General features: G+C 41.3%; 1 protein-coding gene across 2 annotated transcripts in view; it reads left to right on the forward strand.

Annotated features, from left to right (window-relative positions):
* The window catches only part of LOC135324839 (PI-PLC X domain-containing protein 3), a 75,525-nt gene extending 48,591 nt beyond the window's left edge, over positions 1–26,934 (forward strand). The window contains exons 3-4 of one of the 2 annotated variants that reach the window (XM_064501823.1): positions 26,277–26,413; positions 26,614–26,934. In XM_064501823.1, the coding sequence (XP_064357893.1) occupies positions 26,277–26,413; positions 26,614–26,630 (154 nt within the window). In that variant the 3' untranslated portion in view covers positions 26,631–26,934. The other variant, XM_064501821.1, reaches the window with a different exon arrangement.
* The last annotated feature ends 322 nt before the right edge of the window (positions 26,935–27,256 follow it).

Below are 27,256 nucleotides of genomic sequence, written 5' to 3' on the forward strand. Positions count from 1 at the left end.
TTTTTAACTAGCTGGTAACATCCCCCCCCCACTTCCCCCTTCTTTCCTCTACAGCTCATAATGTGCTTTTTTGGAGCTGTTTGGGGAAAAAATAAAAAGTACAAATGGATTCTGGATGTGTTTGGCTGAGTTTTGAATGGCCTGAACTTTTGAACTCTTAGTATCTCTTGCCTACAGCACATTTTGAGTTTATCACCAACTTACTTGCAATATCGGTAAATAATAGGGCAGGAATACCTGACAATATTGTTTTTCCAGATTGTAACTGAGATTTTCACATGAGCCGTAAGTGTGTAATCAAATCTATTCTAAAAATTTGTTTTTCCTTCTTTGCATAGCTCTTAATCATTGCAAAATAAATTGACTTTCAGAATTATTTCCAGAACTGGTATTTTGGGTATTTTGCCTCCAAAGTGTGGTGTCGTTATGAAATCCTGTTACTTACTAGAAAAATATGCTTCAGGAAAACACAGGCTTGAAATATATGTTAATCTACAGGGTAACTGAGCTCATATATTGAGCTTACTGAGATAACTGCTCTGAAAGTAGATATGAAGTATACTCCAAACCATTCCTCATGTGATGAGGATCCTGTTAAAAATAAACAGATGAGCAATTCAAGGATGCAAAGCAATTTGCAAAAAATATAAAATTCTCTCCAATCTCACAGCATTAATATTTCAGTAATATAGAAGTATGTAATCCATACTAAAGGAATCAGGGAGTATATTCCAGCTGTACTGTTTGCTACTTTGAACCACCTAATATTTTTTTGTGAAAACATAATTTTGTCCTTTTCATAATAAATACGTAGCTCAGATTGCATTATTGTGTCCAGGTAGAGAAGACGTGCTTTTGTTTGCAGTCGCTTTATAGATTTATAAATTTTATATCGTTTTACTGGTTATCAATAGATGCTGGCCAGCAGCCTCACATTGAGGATGTAGCATGTAGGTCTCGGCAGCAGTTCTGTAACTGTAGTGGCACAGCCCCCCCCCCCCTTTTTTTTTTTTTTTTTGGCAAACTCAGTCTTCATTGAATTTTGGAAGATCTGAATGTGGGTAATTCCTGAAGATCTGAATGTGGAATAAGGCTGTATTTATCAAATAAGTCCTGTTTTTCCCCCCCCAAATGAAGTATTTTATTTAAGAAATAGTTCTTTTTGGCATTTTCAAAGAAAACCCTTGGTCTTCTCGCTTTCCCCACCACACAGTGGTTGTTTGCATTTAAATTTTGACTTAATTCTGAAAACAGAGTGAAGTTTAGATCCTTTTGGATCCAATGAGACATATCAGATTTTGATCTCTGAAGTTTTTGTTTCTCATGAAATCATTTAAGATTTTAAAAGCAATGGCCTAAACTACACGTTTATCTCAGTTGCAGCATCCATCAGACCAGGAAAACTGAAAGCAGCGGCTGTGCAGCAGGCCGTACTCCTTTCTGCTGCTTTGCAGGCTGCAGCATGAAAGAACCTAGTGAAATCTTCCTCCGCGGCCAAGGCGAGGTGCTCAGCGGGTTATTGCCCCGCGGCGAGGCCGCCCGTTGGGGCAGCGGAGGGGTCTCTGAGGGCCGCGGATGCTCGGCGGTGACGCTCATCAGCCCTTTTCAGAAAAGAGAAATGGTTTTATTCCTGACTTTGTGCCCCACACCGCAGTGGCAGATGTGCTAGATGGGAGGCCCATGGTAGCCTAGATAAAAGGAGTTTCACACCCTCCTAAGATTAAATTCAACAGAAGATATATACCGGGCCTGTTTCTTACTGATGATGATTGCTCAGTGGTTTTGCTGCTGTTATCACATATGATACTCAGTGGGATAATAATTTGAAAGAAAGAGAAATTATAATGTCATCAAGCTCTCTATCCTGCACAAATACAAAGGAAAAAGCCATTTCGTATAAGCTCTCCCTAGCGCCACCAAGTCACCGATACAGAACTTCGTACTACAACTTTTACCTTCTCTGCAGGAACGAGGAGAATTTGTCACATGCTCGTACGTTATGTTTCTTGGATTTGATGAAAAACTTCGAGGACTAACAATATGTTTTCAGGCTTAACATTCTGTCGTGCACAGTGTACGTGCCAGGAAATATTCTTTGATTAGCAAACAGTACGTACCAAATGAATTACATTCCCTCTGCTTATTGAATTAACTTCACAGTGAGGCAGCTGCCTTTAGTACCTCTGAAAGACGGTTGTGAAACAACCTTTTTGAGTATAGAGCTGTTCTTCATATTAGTCTAGTTCGTTTTCTGATTTGCAGTGATAACACCAATTTTATCTCTGCCTGGTAAATGACACTGGAGACAATCATGATATTCTCCTCTTTGTTGTCTCTGAGGTTGAATAATATAGCATACAGATCTCCTTTAGAGGACACAGAAATGTTGAAGTACTTTTAAAGCTTTTGAGGAATAGAAAATAAACAGATATCCAGCCTATTGTCAAATTAATCTCTAAGGATAATGTTCCCTGCAGCTTGCATGTGACTAAGTCCTTGCCCACCATGCTAAAGCTTCCCCCTTAGCAACCAAAGCAAAAAAAAAAAAAAGAAAAAAAGAAAACAAGAAAAAATCCTGCACATGAGAAGCTTTGAAATGGAGGCAAAACATAGACAGTATTAATAAAAGGGGGGGGGTAAGTAGGCCAGGGAAGCTGTCTGGAGAAAAGCTATCCCTGGATGCAGTTATAAACCAAGTGGGGTCAGATTTAGCTAGCAAATAGGTGGATATTAAGTGAAAAATAATCCCAGAACTTGCAAGAAAGGGGACTTTTGAGTCACTTAGTGGGGCAGGGGAGACTCTCTTCCTCCAACCATATCGCAGCCAGCTTAATTTTTGAGAGTTTCTGTGATACTGGAAGAGTGAGATTTTTGTAATGTTTCTAATCCATAGTTTGTACTGACTGATGCCATTTTTAAATTATGGGGAAAAACAAACAACAGCAGAAATGTTAACTATATTTTGCTAATTAGGTAGGCATCCTTCCTGCTTGCAGCTTTGCCGCAGGAGAGCAGCATGAGCTGGTTAGGGGCTGGGATTTAGCATACCCATAGCAGCACAGGCGCTGTGTGAGCCCTTTCGCTGCCAAGAAGCCAGTGTAAACGCAGTCCCTCACTAATGTGTGTGGTACCAGCACTCTTGTTCCTTGTTACATTTGACTTTGGAGGCAGCTGTCCTTTCTTTCCACATGGTGCAAACTGTTGTTCAGTAGTCTGGTATATTACTATAGACTTTAAAATTACACTGTGCAATCCAGTCACATCCTTAGTATTTCCATTCTCCCTTTAATTATCCTAATTATTTTTTTAGTCCATCCAGACAAGAGGCAATCGCTATGTTTTACACAAGTGAGCACAGGGAGACTCTGACTTCAGTCATGGATGGGTCATGGATGTTCAGTCTGATTTTACTGGCAGACATTTTAGTGGCATTTTATCATCAGAGAGCATTTGTGTGGACAAGGATTTCAGCGTAGTATTCCCCTGGGAAGTGTTGTTTGGTGGTGTCCGATGGCTTTGTCTGCTCTTGAGCCAGGAATAGCATTAAAATACCACAAAATATGACAGCACAGGATTTTTAATCACTTTGTCAGGGAAAAGTCTGTATCTAAATACATACTAACAGCCTGTGGGATGTAGTCTACAAGGGAAGTTGACTTGGCAATCGTCAGTTCTGTCTTTTCCTGTATGTGGCATGCTGGTAGCTTATATCACGTTAGGCACTAAAACACCTATTTGCAACTACTGTATATGTTGTCTCGCTACTCATAACTTTATGCGATCCCATCATCATACACTCTGAGCAGCATTGAATTTGCTTATACAGAAAGCAGTAAGTGTTTTTCATTGTGAAAGGTAAATTTTCATTCCCACAGCCCTGATTTCCTGAGCCAAGACCTACTTGTCTCAAAGATGCCATGCTTCAATCGATGCTGCTGCTGTAGTGAAATTGCAAGTGGCTCATTAAGCCAGTCGGGTTTCCTTTGATCTTTCTGACATTACTTAGATTACTATGGAAATACTACAGCCAACAGGTGATAACAAATGCTGACCCTGAGGGAGTTATATTTGTCAGGACAGGGTCTGGGACTGCCTAGCTGCTTTATGCTTACTGTGGAGGAAGCAGTTTCTTGATGGGTTAGTCCTTCTCCTTTTCATCTGTAAGAGACAAGACAAGCACTGAGATTTGCACAAACACGCCTTCCCAGATTTATTTGCAAGGTGGCTTTCGAGCTGATAGTGACGTTCTGTAATACAAAGACATTTAATAGTAACTCAGACAAATACAATCTTAGCAGGTATGACAACATCTAGGTTTGTGTTGTATTAGCACTTGCATACTGCAAACCATTGCATTCAGAACTATGTAAGTAACTAGATCTATAGGAGCATCATTGTCAACTTCTAAGCAAAGAACTGGGTAGTTCTGGACCAGCTAACATGTAGTCACTATATGTTTAGAAGTTTGAATTTTTAATTGCCTCTATCTGCTTTATGCTCCTGAAGTGATAAGATGTGGATGGAAAGTCGTCAAAAACTTCCTGTCAGCTCTTGAAAACCTTTACACATGCTGTATCCTTCCAGATGGATCTGGGCGACTCACAGCTTCCTCCAAGGCCTTGAAGGTTTTTGGAAGGAATCTGGAGAGAATACATCCACGTTCTTTCTAGAGAAGTCATTCACATATCTCCAGTTACTGTCCTTTCCTTTGGTAGTAGGCTGGAAATGTGGGAGTGAATGTTGAATGAGTAGGCTGTGGTGCATCCAAGGAGTCACAGGGTGAGGAACCAGCCTTCTAAGGCAGAAAGGTTGAGGATATACTAGAAGTGTGGCTCAGCTACGAAAATTCTTCCCCCAGGATCTGTTGCTCTGGAGAACTGTCATTTCTGGTTACATGTCATGTTGTGATAGGGAAGAAGGGAGAGACAGGGCTAATAGAGTCTGAAAGGCATGTCAAGAGAGTAGGGCATGAATGACCAACAGTAATGACCGGTGAGAGAAGGTACTGGCACGTTTCATAAAGCATCTGAATCATCTCTGAGGTTAGGAGGGGAGCGGAAGAGTTAAATGGCTTTCTCACCAGAAAGCAGCTATAACTGAGGAAGACAAGCCTGCCATCTGTGAAGTAGACTGCCAGACTGATCTAAGTCTTGAAAGTCCGCACAAGCCTGAAGTTAATTTTATGAAATGCTTCCCGATGCTTGTAAGTGAGTAGCCTGTGTGTTCCGAATGAGCAGTTAAGCATGCAGGATATACCCAGAATTGAGTTGGTACATAATGTACAGAGGAAGCAGTATGGGATCCTGGCAACCTCTTGCCATGTTTGTACAAAAGAAAGAACTGGAACAGGTGGAGAGGTAAAGCACTTGGTAAACAGAACAGGCAGCCAGGCAGGAGGTCTTGGTGATGTACCACGTTCTGTATGAGGCAGAACTTGCATTAAGCTAGAAAAATGCCTGTTTGTCATACTGCCTTCTATTAAAACGGAGATGATGATGTTTTCCTCTTAGGAATTCATTAATGTCTGTGGGGAGCTTTGAAATTTTTTCTTGGGGAGCCACAATCATTGTGAAAGATACTGTTTTGATACAATATAAAGCGTGTTTTGATTTCTTTTGTTCTGAAAGTCTGGAATTGTTTAAACTCATTTTATTGAACTTTTCTCCACAACTTTACTTGTAGGCAAAAGCTTCATTATTCTGTTTTCTGCCAGGAATGATTTTCTTGTGGCTAAGATATAAGCTGCTATGTAACGTGAGATTACAATAGGACTATGTCTATAATTATAATGATAGCATTAGACGTATTGTCCTGTGTTGTGCTGTTGCTTCAACAGAGCACAAGCTATTATAGTAAAATGTCATTCAGTATTTCTCTCAGATACTAAGAAAAATAATAAGACGTGTTTAAGATACTGCGTGATCATTCGGTGGGATTTGACCTTTGGCAAGATTTTAATATTGTAACTGTTGATCTGAGAGTTTTTTGTAACTAAGCAACTGCTATCTAGAATGTATTATATCATAAAATTGTATGAAGATATGAAGCAGACTGAGTGGTGAGAGTCAGGTAGGAGCCATGGTGATAGACAGGCAGGCACTTCCCCACTGAAAATTTGTTTTCTGAGCTACAGCATGCAGGAAGAACCTTGCCATCATTCATATCATGGTGGGGTAGCAAAACCTGCTTAGCTTTGTATTACAAGTAGTGCACTGGCTCTTTCAGTTACTACTTGTTCTTACGCTGGCAGGCACTGTTGTGTAGTAGATGAAGAACTGAACCAGATCTTGGGTGATGCGGCTCCTTAATTTTGCTGCTGGCCTGTGATGGGGGACAGCTATGGGCCTTTGTTCCCTTCCTACTTGGATGTATATACTATAAAGTCAGGGATTGTTGTACTGTGAAGTCTGGGTCTCCTGTTTCAGTGAGACCCATTCAAATTAGAGCTCCTAGACAATGCCATAATACAAAGAATTCATACAGGTAATACTGTACTGTGTTGCTTGATTAACTAGGAGGTGAACATTTTTGCCAGTTCATTTGCAGTCTTGTTTCCCAAGTTTGAAGTGGACATTTCAGTGAAACTTGCTTCTCTGTGAGCAGGATTTTTCTCAAGAGTTAATTCATTAGTTTGCATTGCTTTTGCTGCTTACCACAACTTCCTGGGAGGAAGTAAGAAGACAGCAACCCCTTCATTCCCTACTCTTGATTCAAGGGGGTACTTTGAAAAGTTGGTGGCTGGACACAAGGGTGGAAGCGGAGAGCTTAGGCAATCAGTGCTTTAGCGCTAAAAAGCAAGATACAGAGCAGGGAATTGAGCCTGTGGGAAGGGCGTCCGTCCGCCTGTGGGGCAGGTGCTGGCTGGCCAAAGTGGTGCCCCTCTGCGCTCAGTCTGCCCAGTACATGGGGCAGGCAGGTCCTGCCCCACTGAGGACTTGGCTTCTCACGCTTCCTGGAGACTATTGGGTGTATGGGGCCTGCTGCCATAACTGAGCCATCAGTTGTTCAAGGCCTGTTATCACAGTTACTGTTTCAGAAGAAGAATCTGCTTCTGTTCAGGACGAGTATTATTTCATCCTTTCCATAGCTTCTTTTCTCCTTTGCGCTTTCTTCCACCTGCATTCTTTTTTCTTTGTTTTCATTTCTTCCTTTCAACTGTTGCAAGTAGACAGTCCAGCAAGTTTCATTTCTGCTTCTGCTGCATGCACTGTGATGATAAGGGTTCAGACAGTTCAGACCAAATAATGAATTCTGAAACCAGAGTGCTACCATCAGTGTTTAAAGCTGAGGTGGTTTGCCACTGGGAAGAATAAGGGAGAGAGTATTTCATTTCCAGAGATGCTGTTTCAGGCTGCCATCAGGTACTAGGTAGACAGTCCTGAAGGTCACTGTTGGAAGGTATCAATGTGAATGTGTGTTACTTAAGACTGGTACTTATTCTCTGAAGAGTATGAACACATGGCGTGGTGAGTCTCTGGGCCCAGTTTCAGCCATCTGATAAACATCCTAACGTAGAAGTTACAGAACAGGAATCAGCTGATATGGATGAGTGGGTAAGGTCATCATGAAGACACTTGAAATTAAGTGCCCTGAAAACCACTGTTAAACACAATACATGAAAAACTCTGAGTCTATTGCTAATCTCAAATCAGAAAACATTGGCTCCAATTCTGGGCTGCCCAGTACAAGAGAGACACGGCACTACTGGAGAGAGTCCAGTGAAGGGCTACGAAGATGATTAGGGGACTGGGGCATCTCTCCTATGAGGAAAGGCTGAGAGGGCTGGGCCTGTTTAGCCTGGAGAAGAGAAGACTGAGAGGGGATTTTAGCAATGTATACAGATATCTAAAGGGAGGGTGTCAAGAGGATGGGGCCAGACTCCTTTCAGTGGTGGCCAGCGACAGAACAAGAGGCAACGGGCACAAACTGAAACACAGGCAATTCTACTTGAACATGAAGAAAAACGTCTTTACTGTGAGGGTGACAGAGCACTGGAACAGGTTGTCCAGAGAGGTTGTGGAGTCTCCTTCCTTGGAGATATTCAAAACCTGCCTGGATACAATCCTGTGCAACATGCTCTAGGTGACCCTGCTTGAGCAGGGGGGTTGGACTAGATCTCCGGAGGTCCTTCCAACCTCAACCATTCTGTGATTCTGTAATAATGGTCCATCTCACCTCATGCATTTGCTTCTGGCTCCTCCTCCTCCTGACACAGTATTTCAATGTGATTGCTGTCTGGCTACACTACAGCAGGAAAGATGAACATCCAACTGAGCAGTCACCCCTTGGTAAGAAGCTTCCTTCTTTGTGCTCTGCAGTCTGAGAGACATTTGTGGAATTAAGACATTGTATGAACAGCATCTGGATTTTTTTTCTTCGAAGCTATTTCTCATGAGAGCTATAGGTAGTCTGTTTCTTGGAAAAATATTTTTCAGGTCAGGCAGCACTCTCCTTTACTGTGCAGTAGATCTGGAAATGCACTGCATGAACTCTGACCACAAGGCTCAGTTGCTCTCGGTAACCTCTGCAGGGCTTCTGCCCTGCTGACAGCTAGCGCCGACCATGCCAGCTAGCCAGCTCTTCTCAGAGCTGTGTCCTTTCTTAGGGACAGACTCCCAGTGGCTAGCTAGGAGATGATTGCTTACTTTTTTTAAAGCAAGGTGTATGTGCACGCGTGTGTGTTTTTCTCCAATCCTATGCCTGTCAACTCTTGTCATCTCTTAAATCACATGTCTGCTGATGCACAAGGTGTCACTGTGTTGGGTGACACTGATGGAGGCTGTAGTGGACTGTATCGTCTAGCAGATCTCCATCTGAATTGTTGCTGGGTCGAGGGGTGCAAGGTCCCCTGGCTGTTCTCTGACCCCTCATGGGAGGCAGCTGCTCAGATGAGGCCAACCAGCCACCACTGGCATGAGGGGTCTGCAGAAGGAGACAGGCTGCCGCGGCTATGTTGCAGTTGTGCAGCTCAGCCTGCGTCTCACAAGGGGAGCGTGAGCCACCTGAGTGACTCGCACACGTCAAGTGGCTGATGTGACAGGTCTGCTTTTCCTTGTGCTGGTGGCCCTTAGTGATCCAGCACAACTCAGCGTCACTCTGAAAGAGGAGGTAACGACCTCTTTGCTATGGCATCTCTCCACCAAGTGTTTATCCTGGCTTTACTCCAGAAGGATTTTAGTTCATTGTTGATATGTCCTGTGTGATCCCTTGTTACATTTTTACAATCTATAAAATGCGTTTTTTAGTCTACTGTTTCCCTGATGGTCTATGATGTGGTTTGTTTCATTTGTAGTACCGCAACCCTAGTTCATCAGTGTGGGGATGTCACTAAATAAAATATGAGATCATTTCACAAGTTTACCTTTACTGGAAATGTGAGACTTCTTACAATGTCTGAATATTTTTAGTGCTGGATACCCAACTTATGAATTTCAGAACCAGTAAGAACTCTCTAAATCATTATTTGCACTTGAAAAGTCTTGGCCATTTTTATTTTTAAAGCTGATTTGAGATCACATCAGTGGTATATTAGTTAATATTTTATTTCCTTCTTTAATATTTTGATCTACAGTTGTTTTGTTAGATGTGGCAGCAAGTGCATGTCTGTATAATTTGGTTCAATGAAGCAATCACAAAATCAGTTGTTCCCGCTGGTGCAGTTTTTTATTGAAAACTGCAGATTTCTTAAAAAGTCTACTCTTTTTTCAGGAATCCATCTTTTAATATTTTTCCTCCAGAGAGAAGTTTACTTTAACCGTATTGTTTATGTCAAAATGTTTCAACTTTATATTTCTATTAATTCCATCTTTTATTCAGATTTCTATGCATTATTAATTGCAATATTTAATGCTGTTTCTATATTTAAAGCATTTCATTTTTGTATTCAGAAATAGATTTTGAACTTTATTTAATGGGAAATGCCAACATTTTGTATTTGCTTTCTAATTTGAAACACACATTTTGAAATGCTGGAGTTTCTTGCAGAAGAGCAGTTCTGGTTTCTGACTAGATCTGTATAATACCATGATAAATGTCTAGCACTAAAGTATCCAGCCTTTATTGGCCCATGGACATCATTGTTGATCAAGTGATAGTCTGCAGACACTATCGTACTTTTCTCTCATTCAAAATCTCCATTTTAGTATGGCTTATGGCTGTAGAAAATTAGAGTCTTGCCAATCACCTATAGGGTGAATACCACTGGTCAAGCAAAATAGCAGTGTTATTAACAGTAATAATTCATCTGCTGTGCATGGTAGTAAACCCTATAGAAGGACAGAGTTCTTCAGGGAAAGGCTGCCATCTAAATAATATAGTGTGGCACATTTCCAGGACCTTTTCCAAGAAAAAATAAGTCAGAGCCTGTTTTTTTTCTGAGGGGGGAAGGGTTTGTGCAAAAGTTCAACCTTATTTGTGTGGCTGAGAGTGAAATGGTCTGAATGCCCTGTTTAAAATTTAAAATGATTTGAAACCCAGGCAGACAGCATAATGGTAGATGTAATCTAGAGTCAGTAATTTGGGACATGCAATATAGAAGAGTCTGGTGGAGATGACTTAGCTTTACGAGAGATCTGATTTTTGCTCTCAGTCATGTTACATTGATCCCATCATCATCCAGATACTACAGTATTGTTGGCAATGGCTGAATTGAAGAAAAGATGACTGTTAGCATTTGATTACAAAATCTGCCAGTAATGAATCTTAAAAAGGATGGCTCAAAGGTCAGCAAAAATATCTACCAGAGTGACATAAGCCATTTTCAGTCCTTTCAGTGGATTCCATAGGACAATACAGTAAATAACCTATAGCACCATTACCTTAATAGCACCATGTGAAGTTGCTAAAATAACTGTATTAATCCTGGTTATCTTCATATTAAGCTCTGTTTAGTTTATTCTGTGTGGAGCTTGGAAGTAAGTTTTTCATGCAGCAGGTAAGAAAAACTATGTGTAAATATTCTTTATCAACCAACCTTTAATATGAAGAATAAAATTTGACTTTATTAGCAAGCTTCCTTTGCTGAATCATCCTTTTCCAGCTTTACCCAAAATTTTAGAGAATGACCTCTATACAACTGGATAAATTCCTACTCCCTCAAGGCCAGAGGCCTGGAAAGATGTGTGAAAGAGCCATACTGCAGCCTGAGATACCAATGTTTGATTTGTCAGGATTCCTCTTGGAGCCTTCTTTGGGACTCCAGATATCAGTAGAGTAGATGTTTTATAAAAACTGTAAGAAATGAATACATTCAGCCAGAGAGGAGAACGATCTGTATAATCACCCTCCTCGAATTCCTAAAGCTTTAGGTGCTTTAGGAATGGTGCTTTAGGGGCTTTAGGACATGCATTGTGTGTCTTTTAAGGCAGACCTATGAAAACAATCGTGAAGCTGGTTTAGAGTGGAGGATAGTAAATGTAACAGCCTTACGTGAAAAGGGCAGATGAATGGTCTGAGCCCGCACGAGCTGTCAGGAGAAGGCAAGACTGTAGAGCATATTTGGAAGGAGGTGATAATTAACGATACAGAGGTTAATGGAAAGTCAGATAAACGTTGATGAGGTTTTGCCGAAGGTGGATTGTGTCAAGCTATCTTGATTTGTTCTTATAAGTAATTTTATGGAAATTTTACAGGAAAATTGGTCTCATCTGGATTTCAGTAATGTAGCTGGTAAAGTGTTAAACAGGAAATTACCAGCCAAAATGGAATTTGGGAATCAGCAATGGAGTGGAGAAGGATTGGAAGTACCAGATTGAAGAGAAGCTAATAGTAGCATTCCTTTAAGAAACTAGTCTTGTCAATAGTAGGCGAGGTGGGATCTCATCAGCTGGAGAAGCCAGACAAAATAGATGGTAGAGTATCACCAGTGGCTGGCTAAAGCTGAATCCCCAGTGGAACACATCTGGGAAAAGGACAGGTATCGTCTCGATATGTACCAAGGCATTGCCAGCATGCACAAAAGAGTTCTGTAAGCATTGCCCAAGGTGCTGGTAGGATATCTTTTTGGATATCATGTACAATTCTGATCATCCTTGTTCTAGAAAGTAGATGAAAATTGGAACTGATGCGGAGAAGGACTACTAGGGTAATCAGGGAATGAATTACTCAAGTCATCAAGAGAGCTTGTCTCGTTTATCCTAGTATGATGAAGCCTGAGAGGCTACGTGGTTACTGTCTATAAATATCAAAGGGGAATAAATACTGAGGAGGGAAAAAAACAGTTTAGGCTAAAGGCCAGTGTTCTCACAAGAGCAAGAGTTATAAACTGACTGGATAAATTTAGGCTGGAGGTGAGTGAGAGGAGAGCTTCCTGCCATCACAGCAGTGAAGTTTTACAACAGTCTTACAGTAGGAAAAGCAGGAGCAAGAAAGCTGACTGCTTTGAAGATGAGCTTTATCAGCTTTTGAAAGAGGAATAGATAAAATTAATTAGCAGATTCCTCCCAGGCCTGTGTTTCTAGGGAAGAGTGGCTGGCTGCTAACCTGCTTTTCAAAAGACAGCTGCACGCTCTCCTTGCCATACAACTTGCTCTGTCACTGGAGATGGAGGTACTGGACAGCAAGGCGCAACTTTCCTCCTTCTTACTGGCCTAGGAGCAGCCTGTGCCCTTCAGACATGTTAGAAGCCATCTCCTGGTTATTAGGAGAAGGACACACTTGCGGTTTTCGTTCATAGTCTGGGTGGTTGTTGGGAAGGCAGAGCCAGATGTGTCTCTGTTAGTGGGACGAATCTCACTAACTTCTGACCAGCACGGCTGCCTTGGCAGAAAGACAGCCTGATCAGCACGTGTCCCTCCAGCTGTACCCAGAACAAACGTTTCTCATGATGAAAGAGCAGTGGCTATTCTCTAATATTTCCTGGATACTGTATTTGGCATAATTATTGCAGTGTTTACTGTGTGAATGCTTTGGGGTGGTTAATGTTGGGTTGTGAGGAAAACAAGCAGAAGGAATGAAGAATAGCTGAGGGTAAGCTACCCCTGGTAAATGCTTCACAGTGGTTTGCAGTAATGCCCAGGACACTATTTAGGAGGATTCTGCCTCTGGGATCCAGCTGTTTAACAAAGCTGGTTTCGCTGTGTGAGCCCAGAGCTAGAAGCCAGGAAATTTAAAGGATAATAAGCAGCTAAATCTCCATCTATTATAAGATTAAGCAGTTGTGGAGGAGCTATTCAGTGGTCAGGGAATCTAGACCTGTGCAGGCTGCGGTCCAGGGTGCTGGGGTGGTGCTGGGCTGCCCTTTGCTCTGGCCTCTTGCTTCCTGCTATTTGGAGGGACCGCTGCTGGGCTGAGGCTGCCGCATGCCATTTACAAGTGTCCCCAGAAGAAGAATTGCCATTGCTGACCCTCCTCAGCTCTGTGCCAGAGAGCTGTGGAGTAGTGTAAATTGATCTGAGTGAGCAAGCATGGCAGCGAGAGCCTGTAACCAAGACCCAGCCAAGAGACTGATGGCCAGTTCTTCTTTTGCTTGTTGTGCATGTAAGGTTTTTCAGCGTGGTCTAGAAAAACACCTTAGGTGGCAATGTCAGCAATGTAATAAGGGTCTTCAGTGCTGTTTGTCTATTTGATACAGAACTTGCAAGTTCACTGGTAAAACAAACTTTGGATATAAAGGCTTGGTGGAGAATGAGGTAGAGGAAGTTCAGTCCGCACCAGAAGGTGGTTGCTAATCCAGTCAAAGGAAACAACAGCAGAAAGTAAAAGAGGCGACATCTCAGGTGAAAAGGAATGTACAGGAGGGAGGAATTTTGATGATAAACAGAAATTTGCTGGAAAAACAGTTTTGTGAGAAGCACTGCTACTACTTGTGAAATGGGGTCAAACTTGGTGAGTAATTATATTTTAGGCAAATATGTAGGAAAACATTTCATTTTGATATTTTCTAAATTAATGTTTTAGAAATATTGAAGTGTTTTGACAATTTCAAAATAACGTTCTTTTAAAATGACACCTCATTTAAAACAATTTAAATTTAAAGTGAAAAGTCAGAAAAGACTATTTAATTGGCTAATTGAACATTAACTAGACATTTAGTTTTTTTAATTAACTGAAAAACTGTGTATATTCCTGTATCATTTTGGCCCCCATTATCTCACTTCCTCATATTTTTTTGTTCATGGCATTGTTCAAATCAAAGCTGTAGTTATTCCCAATTTCTATTACGTGGATGTGCAGCCCAAAGCTCTTGTTTTATTCTCTGCTTCTTATTGCTGTCCAGATAGCAGAAATGATGAAAAATGACTATTTGCCTGTACCTTTTATTTTAAAGGCAATGATTTTTGTTATAGTTTTGCATTCCAACCTTGCTAGGTGGATTGCTGTGTCATGAGCTGCTTACTGATGTTCCACAACTGAAGCGTATTTCCACATTCTCTAAAAAATCTGAATGCATTAACTTCCTGGAAATGTTGCAAGACCCATCTCTTTACCATGATTTTCTCTGGAAAGACAGCTGAGTTGGAAGGGTTTGAGTCTGGTTTTGAGTTATTTTTCTTGCTGAGGGGTGGGTTTTTCAACTCTAAATTCAGTGTGAATTCTTCTGTAGTATGTGTGTCTCTAAATAGTATATTGTGAAATTATCGAGCAAGGTACTGTGATAAACAGCTGTATGCAGTTCTGTGTACTTGGACTGGTTGTCTGCTTTCTGCCACTGCAGACTCTAACTATAACTGCCCTTGACGTAACGAAAAATTAAAACCACTTAGAGTACTTTTGTTTGAAAGGAAATGGAAATTGCTTTGCTTTGTATTCAGTAGCAAAGGATTTGCATATAGGTGAGACTTAGTTTAATTTTGAAGCATCTGCAGGAAGAAGAAAACATTAATTTTGCATGCTACCCTATTAGACTGGAAAAATACATATTTCATCTATTTAATTAAGTCATTTAGATTTATTGTAGTATCTGTTTCGGGGGAAACTGTGCAGCCATGTGTAAAATTCTGTTACAGGTCATACAGCGGAGTGATACTGCTGGCAGCCAGAAATTTCTTAAGTAAACTCTGCCTTCCACCTAGCTGTTCTACTTTCCCTGATAATAGTACATACCTTTCGTTCTTCCTTCCAGTTCCTGAGAAGTGTTCCAAGATTCTGGGCAGGGGTAAATATTGGTAAAAAATCTCTTCCTCTTCTGCACTAAACCCTACTTCAATGTTCTCCACATCCAATTTCAGTAATATCTTTCATCCATAACCTTTTTTGTATTCATTGCCTTTTAATATCTCTCTTCTTGCATCATTCAAATTTTTCATGCTCCAGAATTTGAGTTACATAAAGAGGGGCAAAGCCTGTCTTGCCAGCAATGGGCAGAACGGGGAACTGGGAGTAACTGGGCAGCTCGGCACCTGGAGTCCCCAGAAGAACTCCTCAGCAGGAGAGCTCTCGGAGAGGTCCCGGGCCGTGCATGGGGCAGCCCTGGGAGAAAATGAAGCCCTCGCCTTAGTCTGATGGAGAAAACCTCGACTCCTTTTTACCTGCATGGCTAAAAAGAGTAGTCTAGTACTGGCTATAACTTCACTGCAGATTAAACTGAGCAATCAACCCTTATTCTTGGTGTAAATCCCTAAGAAAGAAGTTGTATTTTCATATGTGGTCTGTGCTCCCGCTTGTGTCACTAGGCTTGCAGAAAGCAGCTGCTGCGGTCCTTCATGCCCTTGCAGAATGAGGCCATCTGTTTTCCGTCTCCTGGGCACACGGTGGGAAGACAGCAGAGGCTGTTCAGCGAACCAGCTATGTAACCTGTATCCCCACTGCATATCATACAGGCCTTTCCCTCTATCAAACTTTGAACCCCAACTGGTATCACCACCCCAGCTAGCTAGCCCCAATTTTATATCACTAACAAATTTTGGTGAAAGGTTTGGGTGTGTGGATGCGGTGTGGGGAGAGCAGGCTAACAGGAGATAAAACCTTAGCCTGACGGTGGCTCATGTCACATCGAGGAGCAGAAGTTTTGTGTAAGGAGACGAGACTGGTGCGACAGCAAGTCCTGGGGTCCTTTCCCTTACAGAGCACAGCAGGGTCCAATTACGTCTAGGGCTGCTGCTCATGGAGCCGTGGGGAGGTGTCTGCATTAAGTGTCTTCATTAAGCTCCTCCTTGTCATCAAAACTGCAGAATACTGTGCTGGACTTGCTAGGTAGATGGCCAAAACTATTATAAGAATTTATTCTTCTATTTCACAGTAAAGTCAGTGCTGTTTATATATATGGGCTTATATGTACACTTTTTCTTCTCTCATTTCAGAAAAGAGAACTAAGCCATTTTTATATCTGATTGCTTGTTTCCTTGAATGTGAATATTGAGCGCAGCTGCACCAACTCTAATATGCTTTTATACTGTTCTGTGGTGTTGTCTGTTATGTTTAAGCTTAAAGAAGCACTCTGAAGCCAAAATGACATCTAACTGTATTTCCTCTATTTTTGTTATAATATTAAAGATATCAAATGATTAATAAGAACACTATTGTCAAGATAAAAAATTGAAATTTTGGGTAGAAATGAAAAAAAAATTAAGAATAATTAGTTTGGAGGCTTTTGTTATCTTCCTGATTTTTTTTTTCTACTTAATTTCATCTTTCCTGGCTTGTTTCCATAACTTCACTGTTTTATTTTCCTTTGTAAAAATGTGGGATTCTTACATAATGTAATTCCAGGAAGTGGGGTTTCAATAAAACGGTCATCTATCATGAGGCCCATAAAAAAATGCGTGAGTTAGCCCCAGATGACATCTTGGAAAACTGTTGAGAAAACTTTTGAGCTTAGTACAAAATGCAGTCACTCCATTTCCTTACTGTTTCTCAGGCTGGTGAGGGGAGGAGGGAGGAATTATTTTTTATCCTGTCAGAGTGGGGCTGGAGACCCAGAAGATAGGATTTTTCAAGACAGCAGTTTCTGAAACACATACTTGCTTTTCAGTAAGACATTTCTTTAATAGGAAGGTTTTAAATGGAAAAAGATTTTCTTCAGTCATGCAAGTGCCCTGTCAGATCATCCTCTTGAGGTCAGTGTCAGCCTGTGATCATTTGATGCAATGCTCACGTCTTTTACTGTCATGCTACCCTGCACTGGTGTCTCGCTTCTGATTGCAGTCTGGGTGGTAATGTCAGGCACCTCCGCTGTATCCCTGAGCCTCGCCTGGTTCCTCGGGACAGCGGCGGAGTCTGATTCTGGAATTAGCTCATCATAGCTTCGTTAGGTCTCAAGCCAGCATTTGATTTCTTTTTTTTTTTCCCCCACCTCTCTGGTTAACCATGGCAGTTTTATTCTTGTTCTCAATTTTCCACTAAATATTCTACCACAGAAATTGCAAAGGCACACTGGTGTATTGCCGTCTGTTAGCAAAAGGAGAACACTTATGCTCTGGGTTTTGGAGAGGAAGAAGATGGTGTGTCATACACGAAGCACCTTGCAAGCAGGGAGCTGATCGCTGCCTGCAGCTCTGTCCCCTCTGGCGCTTGTCAGGTCTCCGAAGCGAAGGGAGGTGGTGCCTGGGCTGCATCGAGGTGGGAAGCTGCCCTGGGAGCTGGGGACTGGCTCGGGGAACGCAGGTAACAACACTTTCGGGACATGTTCGCAGCATGTTGTGAGCAGCTGGAGTTGTCAGAAAGCAAGGCAGCATGAACCCTGAGCCTGCTGGCTGTCTGGGCTTTTACCTCCACAGTGTTCAGAAGAGCATTAATACAGCATAAAACAATTTAAGCCTTGTTCCTTCAGAAGGTAGGAGAGGAACTGTTGTGATTTACTCCTTGAGAGGTATGATAAAGACAAGGAAAGCAGTGGCAGAATTTTTAATGTATATAGTCATGTGTTAACAGTACAGATGGCTTTATCATAATTTGCATGGTTACCTGGTAGTCACAGGTGGTGAGAATTTATTCCCCCCTGCTGACAAAGATGCATTTTACTCTTTAGGGGTTTTTTGGAAGACATGTAGCTGTTCAGAGCCTCCTGCCCTAGGAGTCATTTGCCTTTAGTTCGTACAGGATGACTGCTGTCGCTAAGTACAGCTTTCTCAGCTGCAGGCTTGGGCAAGATCTTTGGACTGAAGAAATGGTGTGTCAAAAAGCTCAGAGATAAATAAATATGCGGGGAGAGGGGATTTGCCATTGCTGACAGTGCAGGTTTGCTTTTTGTGCGATGTTTACTCATGCAAGATTCAATAATGAAGTGATTCCTAATTCTTAACAGTGCAAATAAGGTTTATCAGAGTTTTATTTCTTGCAGCTTGGAAGAGTGGAAAGGGGCATTTCATTAAGCAGCATTGCTAGGGTTATGTATTTGTGGAGCTTAGAATCAGCTGGCAAGATTTCTGTTTAGCTACATCAGTTCTGTAGGTGGGTGCCGCAGTAAAATAGAAATGCTTGCCTAATGCGAACAAGAGATAATTCTCTGTAACAACAGGAGTGTTTAACTCTATGCAAAAGGAACCATGTAACTCAAAAGAAAAAGATACTAACTTGGCCAAAAAAATGCTTGACAACTCAGACCAGGACATGATAGAGAGCGTGGGGACTGAAAACTAACGTCAGTGAAAAATTTGGGGATATGAAGCAGGAAGAATGTTCAATGAAACATTATACACATGTGAGAAAGCAGTTCCCACCTTGTGGTGAACTCTAACACCTTATTTGAATGGTTTCAGTATAGTAAATTAAGTATAATGAGTTAAATAAATCACAACTTTTTTTAATAGAAGATAAGGGGGGAACCCCCCCATACCCATAGCTGTTCCCTTGATTGCTGACAGAGGTTTTCTTACATAATACAGAAGTTTTCTTCATTTAACAGGCAGTGCAACAAATTCCAATTCTTATTTCCATAATCCATTCTTATTGCCATTTCTGTGAAATTCTTAACATTTCTTCAGTAATTCTATTTGGACGTTGGTTCAGAACCAACTGTCTCCAGCACATAAACAACACCATGCGCAGACACCCAAGTAAATGAGTGTCCCGCCTTATCTCTCTTTCAGCCATGAAATGTTGAAGAGAGTGACATCTGAACAATTTAAGATCTCTCAGCTGGAAGGTTAATTAGGAAGTAATTATGATTCTCTGTCCCTGGTTTTCATAACTTAAGACTTACACCACTCCTGTGGTAGATGATTTTCCTTCAAGTGATCGCCACAGAGATAATAAATTAGAAGAACAGCTAATGAGTTTGTCTGGCTTAATGTGCTGGATTACTAAAAAAAAACATGCTTAGGAAACAAACATCATCCGGCAGTCAGTAGTTTTCCTGCTAATACATGGACTGTTGGGTGTTTGTCCATACCAGCGTAAGTGTATATATTACAAGGCCTTCTTCAGTCCTGGCATAAAAGCTAAAAGCCCCAGTTTGTGTCGTAGCAGTTCAAGCTTTCATAGCTCTGGGTTTTCCCACGTTGATTCCCCACTATGCTGACCAAGAGAGCAGCCAAAATACTAGTGTTGTCTCATTAGTGAGTTCTCGTATGATACAGGGTCTCCTTTACCAGCTCTCTGCATTTCTAATACTGTTTGTTAATGCTGTAGGTGCAATGGCTCAAAAACAGAATTATAAATAAATATAGGATGGTGAACATTAATCACTAACCTTCTGTGTCCATTTGTTGCTATTAAATATCCCATTACATTTTTGTACAAGCATAGAGGTCCAGGTTCAATAAATTCAGCTGAAATGTTCTTTGAAGAGAGGGCACAAAAGGCTGCTTTCAAGCTCCTTTCTGCCTGCCTTTTAAAATGAAACCCAGAAAGCCAACAACAGCTCAACAGAAAGGCAAAGACATCTTGTGCCTTGTGACTCTACAGAGTACAGCGCTGTGATCAATTACATTAAAATATTCATCTGGCCCCAGAATTGTCGTCTGTGTCATTTGATGTGTTTCCAAACTTTATACAGCAATTGGAGATAGCTGAATTATAGATAAGCTTTTCGGAAGAATAAATTCAGGGCTGTTGGATGTTAATATAGGTAGTTCTTGCACCATGACGACTCATGGGTAGTGAAACCTGTCCATTCAGGGTCCTGAAAAATGTGTTCCCACCACTGTCCTTTTGGGGCTAACTATGAATAATAAAATTCACTAATTTCACCCAGCATTGCCCAAATTCTCTGGTTCTAGTCAGTCTGGCCTTTTTAGTGCCAATTTTATGACCACACTATTGCTGCCTAGAGAGGATCTGAGTGATAAGGAAGTTATTTAAGGACTTCCCTCCCAGCCCTTCCATGCCTGGGTCATGTAAATCTCTGTGCTTCAGTTCATTTGTTCCCTGGCTGTGCCAGTTCAACCATTTGTGATGTCCTGTTGTAAATCAAATCTCTTCAATGAACTGGGGCTGTTTGGGACAGGGGAAGAGTAAAAAGGTTGATTTGTTTCCTTTAATCCAGAACATTTCCATGTGCTGCTTTTTATCTGGTCTCCACAGGTGTATCAGCACAACCGAGAGGACAGTAAATGGTGATATGGGGACAGAAATAAATGGCTGGCCTGTAAAAGAAGGGAAACTCTTTTAAACTAGTTTTGCCACAAAAGAAAATTATGGCAGAGTGATACACTGTGGGATGGTATCTAAGCTTCATGTTTTGCAGGAAAGCTTATTTACTAGTTGATAGTAAATCTTTAGTAGCAGCAGGGTGAGGACTTGATGAACACTCGTGAATAGCATACCTCAATGCCATTAATTCTAGTGGCATCTATTTTTGGGTACTCCGGTTGAAACTAATGAGAAGGGATAAGAATACTTATGAAGGGAGATTCTCAATACACAGGGGAAGATTATGAAATCTCTGTCACTGGAGGTTTGTAAGAGCTGACTAAATTGAACATTTGCCGGGAATAGTTTGTACAGTTGATCTTTGTGTAGTCGATCCTGCCTCAGGAGTGGCTGGGTGGACCTGAATGACTTGTCAAGGTTCCTTTGAGTAGTGATGTTTATGATGCAGTGGCACACAAGACATCCACTGCTCCCCCTGGAGTGAATTCTCAGCAACCTTGAAAAGCCGAAGTCAGCATGTGCTGAATTATGGATCCAGAATTAATCAGAGTTTGTGTGAACGTGGGTAAAATTGGATGGGCAGAAAAAAGTTGTAGGGATTCAAATCCAGGAGCTCACAGGAGTCTGCACTGCCGCTCGTGTGAGTACATCCTCCTTCGAAGGAGTGCTGTTCTTCTTGAGTGGTATCGCTCCTTCGAGGAAGGCTGGGGGAAGGAGGGGAGTGTGCTTTACTGGATAGGGAAAAAATGCCACATGCCACTCTTGCCCGAAACGACTGGGCTAGCTTCAGTTCTCTCGTGCGTTGGTGGTAATGGGCACGTAATGCTAGACTGCTTTGCACTCTGTAAATAAGACTGATTTCTCTTTCTGGATTAGGTTGTAGTGGCTCCATATGCTCTGAAAGAAAACCTCTTGTCTGCCATTTAGTGATCAAACTTTCATTAAACAGTGAACAGCTCTTTTCTTTTGTATTTATAACACTGCTTTTCCTCCTCCTCCTCCCTTGAAAGCTCTGCAGAGAGGAATGGCTGTTTCGCCATGGGAGGTCCTATCTTAGCATGCTGCTGCCGTTAATGTTCTGTCACCTTGTCAGGCTTTGATGACTCAGACATTAAAAAAAAAACCCTAATTCTGAACTAAAATAGCCTAAGAGCACATTTTTAAAGCAAATTTTAATGCAATTAGTTAGGTCATATTTTCTTTCTGAAAGCTCAGAATGGGAGCTCTCAGTTTTGCTCCATCAACTGAAGCTAATTGAATGTGTTGTTATTTTTTAAACAAAATTCAATAGCATGGGAGTCCACTTAAGATCTTTGATAGATTAAAAATAAAAGAGAGATCTGGAATATCCAGTAGCTTTGAAAAGGGCTGTGCATGTCTTGTAGTTTAGGGCAGTGTTTCTTTTCATTCTTAAACACATCAGAAAATGGTTACTGAAAGAAGTGTAAAGCTGAAAAAAAGATCTGCACACATTTCTGTTCATACAAGCAGAACAGGGAAAACAGAGGTAATAAAGTAACTGTCAAAGCTGAGCCTAGATTTTACTTGGTTGTAAATAAAAATCACTGTGGCAACACTGTGAGAAAGTACATGGCTCTTCAACAACAACAAAAAAAGCTGCGAATGGTGATGTAGGGCATGTTTGCACTGCATGATGCAAGTCATCTTGATACCTAAGCCATGCCCAAATGATCGATATGTCTGACTGGCCTAGTGATGTGCCAGTTAGAGATAAAAGCTTTGGTCTCAGAAGAAAAATAGCCACGTTAAACATCTCTGCATTGTCCAGCACAGACATGTCCTTACCATCCAGTACTCCAGTCTCCCCATTTTGCATCCACTGCTGAGCTTATCTGAGTGCTTCTGGACAGGACTGCTGAGCAGTGTGGGGGATGGAGACCGATCTGCTCCGTGGAGCTGAGAAGCTGTGGAGATAAGTCGGTGCTGCATTACTGCCCGTCTCACCCAGCCCTTCCTCATCGAGCCCGTTCATGTCTCTCTTGTTCCCTTGCTCTCAACCTCGTGGAGGTGAGAGGAGCCGCAGACGGTTACCTTGTCGTTCCCCGGGAACTCTGAGCATGAATAGATGATATGCTCCTCCTTAACGAGAGAAGCTAATGACCAGGAGGCAGCCATGGTACAGAGGTGAGAATAGAAAAATGTTTCTCTAAAATTAATGAGCATAGTCCACAGTGAGTGCCAGGTAACGTGCCATTCTCCTCTTCCCCACAGAGTAACCTTCCTCCACTGCTAAAGCCTCTGAGATTGTGACTTTCTTCTTTGTATTGCTCCAACTGCTAGCCCTTCTCTAGTGCCAGGCAAGAGCAAAAATGACTCAAATACAGATCCTTATTTGCAGGTCAGTGCTGTACCTTGGCAAAGAAACCTGTACTGGTCTGGCATCGTGTAAAATCTGGCCAATCTCCTCTGAGGGCAATGAAGTTACAGGAATGCGAAAATGTTAGTCAGACTAGATGTGTAAATTAATGAGATGAGAGAGGGAGACTTCTGTCTTTCTCCTCACTTAGACTTCGCTGTCAACATATCTTCCCTTAGAAGTGGCTATAGGCTAAGGCAAGCAGCACTGTGCTCCATACTTGTTTCAAAGTTTTAAGGTGATTTGCACAACCCTTAAGAGTTAGAAATGTATTCTTTGTGAACACTTCAATCCTGGCACGCAGTTGCGTTACAAGGACTGGGTTCTGCAGCTGTGGGATAGAACAGACATCAATAATTTTAAAGGGCTCACAGGATTCTGCATATGTAAGAATTTTCAGCTGCCTGCCTATTAATTTGTGACACTCAAGCTAACATGGTACTTTTCATCTTGTATGCACTTCAGAACATTTATTCACAGTACTGAAGTCTCCCAACACATCTCTGAGGCAAGTGGGATTCCTGATTAACTCGTCATGCTTTCACCACGTCATTTTACAGCAAAGTCAGCTGGGGAATGGGAGGGCTAGAAAGTGCCATAAGGAGAGCTAGAGCCTGTCCTATATGCAGTTCCCAAAGTGGCATCACTGTTATTATCACCAGTGTAATGCTCTTTTATTATGAGGACTAGTTATATTAGCACAATGCAGTTGTGTACTACACCACTGTAATTTGCAGAATTATTTTTGCATAAAAGTAGAGATCACTAACCTTGACTGTCTACAAGTGTGGCCTGTGCCGAAAGGACTTTCAGCCCTCCTGGTGTTGGCATGAGAACCCTTGGTGCCAAACCCTCATGGAGGCCGTTAAATGTGGACATCAACAGCCCCCACAGGAGAGCCCAGACCTGCCTAGCACAGATACAGTGGTGCTGTCAGGATCCTCAGTTTGTCTGGATTTACAGACTGAGAGGCTTGCATACGCTCGTGCACAAAATCATGTTTATCAAGATCACAAGAATATTCATTAAGACCATGGTATCTACTGGGTTTCTATGAGCACAGAGTCATGTAGGTGGCTGTCACACAGCATGGTCTGTGTTCTTCTGACTGAAACCCTTAATGAGAACAATTGCTGGTTTGGGGCATGCGGAGACTGGAAATTACAAGGAAGGGTGAACAAGGTTTGTGTTGTTATCACAAATACACTCTGGGGAACGTTAAAGTAGTCTTATTCTAATAATTGCTGTTGGTGTGTGAGAGAGATTTTGTACTGAAACTGAGCAATCTGTGGTGTCTTAAAATCACAGATATAGACTCACTTTCAAGATGGCACTGTGGGAGGAAGCTGTGTGTGGTGGGTTTTTGTGAATTTCTGTTGTAAGCAGAGTTGCATAGCCTAGACCGGCTCCTTCAGGCCAGTGGAATCTTTTGTTCCTGTACTTATTTTTACAGAGCTGTGCTCTTTGGCTTTGCTATGCAAAAAAGCTTTTTGTTGGATAATCTTATTCACTTGCGAGTTATCTTTGAATGCTCTCTAGTCTCTTGAACAAAACATCTCTGTGACTTTATCTAACATTTTGCATAAGGGCAAAGGGTCCTGCAACTGAGTGCTGTTTGAAATATTAATCAAATGTAAATATCCCAGTTTAACAACCAAGACTATTTGGAGATAGTTCCACGGCAGGGCACACTGAGTTTAAAACAGAGTTAGTACAAAGGACACATGACTATCCCTCTTAAAGACTGGATTAACAAGAACACAGTAGGAAAAAGAAAACAGTATTTTAATGCATAGGGTTAAATGTATAGAGAGCAAACTCTATGGTCCGAAGACAGAATTACATCAGAATCAGATTCAGAACAAATAAAGGACACCAAAGATGATTATGCCTCAAGGGGGAGTAAAATATCAAGGGTATCAACTTATGCAGAAAAAGGGAAGGAAGAATCTGCACCTGTCTACAGTCAGTCAGTTCATCCTTAAACCTGAAACTCTTTGTGTTTAAATAAGGTATTAAAGACAAAGGAAACATACTGCCATCCTCGAAGTTCACCCTCATGTCTTTCTCCACGGTTCAGCAATATCTTTTGTATGTGAAGGTGCAGTGGAGTTTTCAGCTGCTCTGAGCTGTCTTTCACCCATTTGGTGGTCCCCACAGTTTTGCCAAGATCTGTCCTAGTCCTGATTGCTCTCAAATCCTTTCAAACAGCCCAGGTGTTGCAAAAGATTTAATGCCTGTGCCCTGCCTACTCTAGTTCTGCTGAATGCAGCTCTTCAGGGTTACATACGCTTTAATCTCAAGCCATTGGTTGGGTCCTCATGCGGCAGGGTACTTAAGCTCAGTTTTATGAGCTGGTGTGCATACGTGTGTGTGCTTCAGTCATGTTGAATCAATGCCTGAAGTAAAAAAAACGGACTGCTGCACTCTCCAGTCCATAGATTCTTGCATTTAGCTCAACAGCTTCTGGTTGAATGCGAGTGTATTTTTAAAACGACAGTGAGGCTTGATTTAAAGACTCCAAATGCTGCAGAATTTATCACAGTCTCTGGGAATTTGTTCCAATGGTCAATTACCCTTTCTTTGAAAAATATGTACCTTACTTTGTTTGAACTCTGTTAACTTCTATCTTCCAAACATTGTATCTTATTTCGTGACTTCCTGCAGCCGAACTAGAGAACCCTCTATTTTCCCATACATTTTTCTTGCATGGATGATTCTAGATCATTGTTTTCTATTTTCATGGTATCAGAAAGATTTCTTTATATTCACAAACCAAAACAGGCAGACACCTTTTACATGCCAATATCCCAGTGCTAAAAGTCTGATATGATGAAAATATGCTGTTTTAGAAAAGAGTCAACATGACTGTGCTGCTTTTTATTTCAATTACTAATCAGTGTTTTATGAAGAAACATAATTCAAGGCTGAGATATTGATGCTAGGAAAGAAATTATATTCAGCATATGCTGTACCTTACACTATGGAAATCATAGTTGTTCCAGTGTCCCCAAAAATGTTTTTTCGGGCTTTCTTAGAATGTGTCAAACACACTTTAGAAATGGCTTGAGTTCACTGTGATTTCTTTTTCCTTAAACAATTCCCATGAAATTATATGGCTGGATGATACCGAAAAGGTTTCTGGTCCATTGCCCCAAAACAAGGTCAGTAATCACTGTGAGATTGTATGACCTTTGTTTTTATTCTTTTCTACTGAGAAGCTGAAATGCAGTCAACATATCCTTTCCATAGAGAATGAAAATTGGGAAGAGTAGAATTTTCAAAAGGCCTGAGCAGTAACCTGTGTCCTTCCACACTGGGTTCCCTTAGAAATCAAGTAAGAGCGATTAAGGTCACTGTTGGTAAATCTGACCTTGAGGCATTTGCCTCAGTGCTTTAAGAGTAATTATTGTTTCTGTTTTCTCCTTAGAGCTCTTCCTGCAATGATGCAGTGGGTCCGAACTCAGAAACCAGGAGAAAGTGGTGTAAATATTATCACTGCAGATTTTGTAGAACTTGGTGACTTTATCAGCACAGTCATAAACCTCAACTATGCCCTGGATGAAGGTGAAGATGACACTACTTGATAGTATTATAATATGTTTGTTGTTGCATTATTTAGAATTAAAAAACAATGATTGCATTTTAAAGAATTATCTTGTAAAACACTGATCTTCCTATAACACTGAGGTGTTTAGGGCTTTAGTGGGTGGGCAAAGGGGAAATGTTTTAATCAATTATGATCATTTTTTACATTTGTGTTTCAGGTAAAGAGCAAAACTAAACATGTTTACAGTGTTTGATAAAAGAAGGCCACTTACATGTTTTCCATGAGGTACCAAATGTGATTCGTATGTCTTCTGCGGTTATGAACAGTGCCAAGAAATCTGCTGCATTCAGAGCAGTGAGATGTATACTGCCCTCTCTGCCCACAGCAGGATTCCCATAGGTGTGAGCATTACACTGGGAGATTAAGGACAGTATATGTGGCCCTAAAATTTTGAGTTGCTACACTTCATCTGTCAGATGATGTAACTGATCGTATTTATCAATGAGCAACAGGTTTAAATACCTTTGTGAAATAAATATAAAGTAATACCTCCAACATATGCATAATCAGTGGAGAGTAAACATGATGTATTATGTAGCTTGCACAGAGCGCAGACTGAATCCTGCTTGCTTTTCCTTCTCACAGTGGGGTTTTCCAATGTCTCTGCCCTGTGTAAAGTCAGCAGTTATGTACTGCTAGCCGAACTCTGTACTAAATGCTGCCATCGTGTATTTTCCATGGTTTTAGCAGGATTGAAGTCAGGCCGGCTTGGAGCACCACTCTCTCTCAGGATTAATCTTGTATGTCTGATCCAAAGTCCAGTGAATTTAATAGGAAATTTTCCTTTGTTTTGAATGACT

The sequence above is a fragment of the Dromaius novaehollandiae genome, chromosome Z, assembly GCF_036370855.1.
Source record: "Dromaius novaehollandiae isolate bDroNov1 chromosome Z, bDroNov1.hap1, whole genome shotgun sequence".
In the NCBI taxonomy this organism is placed as follows: Eukaryota; Metazoa; Chordata; class Aves; order Casuariiformes; family Dromaiidae; genus Dromaius; species Dromaius novaehollandiae.